We start from the raw sequence: 5,577 nt of genomic DNA, 5'->3' as shown, positions 1-5,577 counted from the left end.
GCAAAAAGCAACCAAAAAGGTAACATAAAGACATTGTTTGAGGTGCCAAAATCAGGCACTGGACCACCTTACCAGCAAAGGGCCATTTTCCAATTCCCTTCTCTGGTGACACAGGGAAGAAGGAAGAGCAGAGATGACTGTATAGCAATAACAGATTAAAAAATAATCTAACTGTCCCTAACAAGCCAACTGATCAACCAAATCTCAAATATGACAGATATGTTGAGCATTCTTTTTGCAACAAACTTATTTTTGTATAAAGTTAACAAATCTTTGATCCCTTATGTTTATTTTTGCTGTGAACAAGTCCATAAATGAAGTAATGAATTCATGATTTCCAGAGGTGAAAGAATAGGTTACATGAGAGAACCAACAGAATGAGTTAGGAAATTCTTTTTTAGAAGAGCTCAGTACTAGTAATAATTCCTGTCCTGCCTAAAGTGAGATGCTAGGGGGAGGCTTGCTGGTCTCCTGGCAACCTTGATCTGCTTGGTCCCCAGCACCATTGGTCCTTGAGGTAGTGCATGCTAAAGGATGGGACATTGAAATGGAAGACTCACATCATCATAACTAGCTACAAAAACGCTTGTGAATTTCTTGACCTATTGATATATTAGGTCATCACTGATGAAGCATGGAGATAATGAACTTCCAGATACTTCTCATGTATTGTCCTCTCCTTGTGCCAGCATGGGTTTACATCAGAAGGCGATAGTAATTATAACTCACTCTGCAGTTAGGAGAGTTATGGATCAATGTTTCAGTTGACATTTCTCCTACAGCGTATAGCTGAAATAAATTCCATAGTCAGTAACACCAGGAAAAGAGTCTCTTCTTCCATATGTTTAGGGCATCTTTGATTTCCTTGTTCCGCAAGCTATAGATCAATGGATTTAGCAGGGGGATTATAACAGTGTACAAGACAGATGCCAGCTTGTTTTGGCTCGAGAAACCGCCAGAATTAGGATACATATAAACAAAGATACCTGAGCCAAAGAAGAGGGTCACAGCTATCAGGTGGGAAGCACAAGTGTTGAAGGCTTTGGACCGGCCTTCAGCTGAAGTGATCTTCAGAACAGTGGCAACAATGTAACCATAGGATATCATGATAACCAAGACAGACATGAGCCCAAAGATGACTGTGAGCACAGATGTCATGACTTGAAAGAACAAGGTGTCCGAGCAGGATAGGGTTAGCAGTTGGGGCAGGTCACAGAAGAAATGGTTGATGATGTTTGGTCCACAGAAGTGGAGCTGAAGTAAGGCACACAACTGAATGAATGAGCCCAAGAATCCGGTTATACAAGATCCTGCCACCATCTGCAGGCAGAGGGTGGGGGACATGATGGCTGTGTAGAGCAGAGGACTGCAAATGGCAACGTAGCGATCATAAGCCATGGCCGTCAGCAGACAGCACTCAGTCAGACCCAGGCTAGAGAAAAAGAAGTACTGCACGGTGCAGCCCATAAAGGAGATGAATTTATGCTTCCTGAAGAAGTCTGAGAGCATTCTAGGAGCTATGGTGGAAACATAGCAGGTATCCAGCAAGGACAGGTTACTGAGGAAAAAGTACATAGGCGTGTGCAAATGGGGGTCCATCCTGATGAGGGCGATGAGGCCCAGGTTCCAAGACACCGTCACCAGGTAGATCCCTAGGAATATTGAAAAGAGGGCAGCGGTGAGCTTTGGAAACTCAGAGAACCCCAAGAGAATGAACTCTGTGATTGTTGTTCTGTTCCTTCCTCCAGCCATCGCCTTGGGGCTGTAGGATCTGTAGGAAAAGATCCTTAGATCTGTAGGAAAAGAATACATCTTTAAGTCAATTGTTACCACAGTTTCCATGGGAAGAAACTGCCTTCAACCCACACTGAACACAGTGGGGTTGTAGTGAACAATTTTAAAAGAAATAACCCTGGCTGACTTTGCCCCTAACTAATCGTTCTGTGTGTCGGTGTTCCCACACATACCAGAGGGCAGCCCAGGGACCTCAGCCTGGTGCTGTGATGACCCAGCGGGGTGGGGTGGCAGAAGGGTTGGGGAGAGGCTCAGCAGGAAGAGAGGCATGGACACACACGGCTGAGCCTCGCTGTGCAGCAGAAACTAAAGGCACATCGTACAGCAGTGGTGCTCCAATTCATTTTTTATTTTACTTTTTCCAATTCATTCTTTTTAATTTAAAAAGAGGATATTACACTTTTCAATATTAACCCGCTTACCTATCACAAAGACAAAAGAAAGAATAATAATATTTTGAAAGCCTTTCTTAAAAGATAACTTGGGAAATTTTAGGATATTGTTAATAAGGTTATAACTCATTAACAGTTCTATGTTTCCAGAACTAGAACAAATAATTTCACAATTTGTATGGAAATACAAAAAACCTCGAATAGCCAAAGCAATCTTGAGAAAGAGGAATGGAACTGGAGGAATCAACCTGCTGACTTCAGGCTCTACTACAAAGCCACAGTCATCAAGACAGTTGGTACTGGCACAAAGACAGAAATATAGATCAATGGAACAGAATAGAAAGCCCAGAGATAAATCCACGAACCTATGGACACCTTATCTTCTACAAAGGAGGCAAGGATATACAATGGAAAAAACACAACTTCTTTCACAAGTGGTGCTGGGAAAACTGGTCATCCACTTGTAAAAGAATGAATCTAGAACCCTTTCTAACACCATACACAAAAAGAAACTCAAAATGGATTAAAGATCTAAATGTAAGACCAGAAAATATAAAACTCCTAGAGGAGAACATAGGCAAAACACTCTCAGACATAAATCACAGCAGAATCCTCTATGACCCACCTCCCAGAACATTGGAAATAAAAGCAAAAATAAACAAATGGGACCTAATGAAACTTAAAAGCTTTTGCACAACAAAGGAAACTATGAGCAAGGTGAAAAGAGAGCCTTCAGATTGGGAGAAAATAACAGCAAAGCAACAGACAAAGGATTAATCTCAAAAATATACAAGCAACTCCTGCAGCTCAATTCCAGAAAAATAAATGACCCAATCAAAAAATGGGCTAAAGATCTAAACAGACATTTCTCCAAAGAAGACATACAGATGGCTAACAAACATATGAAAAGATGCTCAACATCACTCATTACCAGAGAAATGCAAATCAAAACCACAATGAGGTACCATTACACACCAGTCAGGATGGCTGCTATCCAAACGTCTACAAGCAATAAATGCTGGAGAGGGTGTGGAGAAAAGGGAACCCTCTTACACTGTTACACTTGGTGGGAATGCAAACTAGTACAGCCACTATGGAGAACAGTGTGGAGATTCCTTAAAAAACTGGAAATAAAACTGCCATATGACCCAGCAATCCCACTCCTGGGCATACACACCAAGGAAACTAGATCTGAAAGAGACACATGCACCCCAATGTTTACACAGCACTGTTTATAATAGCCAGACATGGAAGCAACCTTGATGCCCATCAGCAGATAGATGGATAAGGAAGCTGTTGTACATATACACCATGGAATATTACTCAGCCATTAAAAAGAATTCATTTGAATCAGTTCTAATGAGATGGATGAAACTGGAGCCCATTATACAGAGTGAAGTAAGCCAGAAAGATAAACACCAATACAGTATACTAACACATATATATGGAATTTTAAAAGATGGTAATGATAACCCTATATACAAAACAGAAAAAGAGACACAGATGTACAGAACAGACTTTGGGACTCTATGGGAGAAGGCGAGGGTGGGATGTTCTGAGAGAACAGCATTGAAACAAGTATACTATCAAGGGTGAAACAGATCACCAGCCCAGGTTGGATGCATGAGACAAGTGCTCGGGGCTGGTGCACTGGGAAGACCCAGAGGGATGGGATGGGGAGGGAGGCGGGAGGGGGGATCGGGATGGGGAACACATGTAAATCCATGGCTGATTCATGTCAATGTATGGCAAAAACCACTGCAATATTGTAAAGTAATTAGCCTTCAACTAATAAAAATAAATGGGAAAAAAATAACTCCTGTGTTTCGCATAGTGACTAAAAACACTGTCTTAGATACAACGTAGGTGTTCCGGAATGTGGTTCTGCCAACTGTGAGCTTTATGACTCCAAACACATTGGTATCCTTCTACTTAATTGACTTCATCTGAAAGCTAGAAAAATGATTACAATAGAATTTATCTCATAAGGCTCACTTGAAGTTACATTAGGTCTGTTTACATATAGTAACTGCCGTGGATAAAGTAGTGCACGAAGCAGAGTCAATATGTAATATCTTCTTAATATCATTTGCATATTCATTTGGTGTGTGAGAAACTTTTTTCAATATTTGTTTTTATTTATTCGGCTGCACCAGGTCTTAGTTGCAGAGCCCAGGATCTTTAGTTACAGTATGTGGGCTCTTGTTCCCTGACCAGGGGTCAAACCCAGGCCCCCTGTGTTGGGAGCGTGGAGTCTTAGCCGCTGGACCGCCAAGCAAGTCCCTGGGAGAAACTTCTAAAGTGCAAATTTTAAACAGATAAGACTCAGACTGCAGTGTGGTTAATTTGAAATCAGTAATAAAATTATGAGAAATAACATAATTGGAAATGAGTTACATATTTCTAAACTATACAGGAGTCAAATAATAAATTGTAATAAAAAAGGCAGGGCAGGGACTGACATGCACAGGTTTCTTTCTAGTCTTTCTGCAGCTCAGTCTTCCCAGGCTGAAAATAATTCCTCTAAAGCAGGGCTTCAACCGTGGCTGTCCATTAGAATCATCTGGCACACTTTCTAAAGCCCCATTGATCAAACTGATTAATCCAGCATCTCAGGGGCTAGAAGCCAAATGTCAGTATTTGCTAAAACTCTACGGAAGATCTCAATGTGTAGTCACACTTCAGTGTGCATGAGACAGTGAACTGTTGGGGTTTTCTTTCAAACTTCAAACTTTCTCTTTGTATTGAGACATAGTGGATGAACAATGTCCTGCTCCTTTCAGGGGAACAGCAAAGGACCTCAGCCACACATACACACGCATCCACTCTCCCCCAAACCCTCCCCCCATCCAGGATGGCACGTGACATCGAGCAGAGTTCCCCGAGCTGTACAGTAGGTCCTTGTTGGTTATCCAATTTAAATATCAGAATGTAGCTCTATCTTAGGAAAGCAAAACCGTAATCAACACCTATTGTTTGTAGCACCTTCAGCGGCTCAGATACTCGAGGGCACACATTTGTTGAAGGAATCCCACAGCTTTTGTAAGAACCTGACGCTTCCAAACAATATGTTGTCATTATGTCCATTGGTGCATAAATCTTCAAATAATGTAAAACCATGATGGATTTTCTTTAATGTTGGAAAGCAATCACACTTGTGGGACAAATAAGGATTTTAAGAGGCTCTTTTATTCATTGAAATATCATCATCCCATTTTAAGGGGAAATTATATATGTGGGGAAAATGTCTATTATAGAGTGAGAAGCAGAATTTGATTTTCTCTAAGATGATAGCTGAAGCTAAGGTGGGAAAAATACCCAGAGTGTTTCTGTGGGCAGGTACTACTTGTCCTTTTGACCTTTGCTAAACCAGTCTCGGGGACCAGGGGAT

The 5,577-nt window shown here is 41.3% G+C and overlaps 1 protein-coding gene across 1 annotated transcript; it reads right to left on the bottom strand.

Annotated features, from left to right (window-relative positions):
- Positions 1–807: 807 nt before the first annotated feature.
- Positions 808–1,752, bottom strand: LOC110149304 (olfactory receptor 5AN6-like). Its single transcript, XM_020911687.2, has one exon. The coding sequence runs from the start codon at positions 1,750–1,752 to the stop codon at positions 808–810; it is 945 nt and encodes a 314-aa protein (XP_020767346.1).
- Positions 1,753–5,577: the final 3,825 nt, after the last annotated feature.

The sequence above is a fragment of the Odocoileus virginianus genome, unplaced genomic scaffold (genome assembly GCF_023699985.2).
Source record: "Odocoileus virginianus isolate 20LAN1187 ecotype Illinois unplaced genomic scaffold, Ovbor_1.2 Unplaced_Contig_52, whole genome shotgun sequence".
NCBI lineage: Eukaryota > Metazoa > Chordata > Mammalia > Artiodactyla > Cervidae > Odocoileus > Odocoileus virginianus.
This window is presented reverse-complemented; position numbering and strand designations above follow the sequence as displayed.

Coding starts and splice junctions, on each gene's coding strand:
- LOC110149304 (XM_020911687.2), bottom strand. CDS start 1,752: ATGGCTGGAGGAAGGAACAGAACAACAATCACAGAGTTCATTCTCTTG.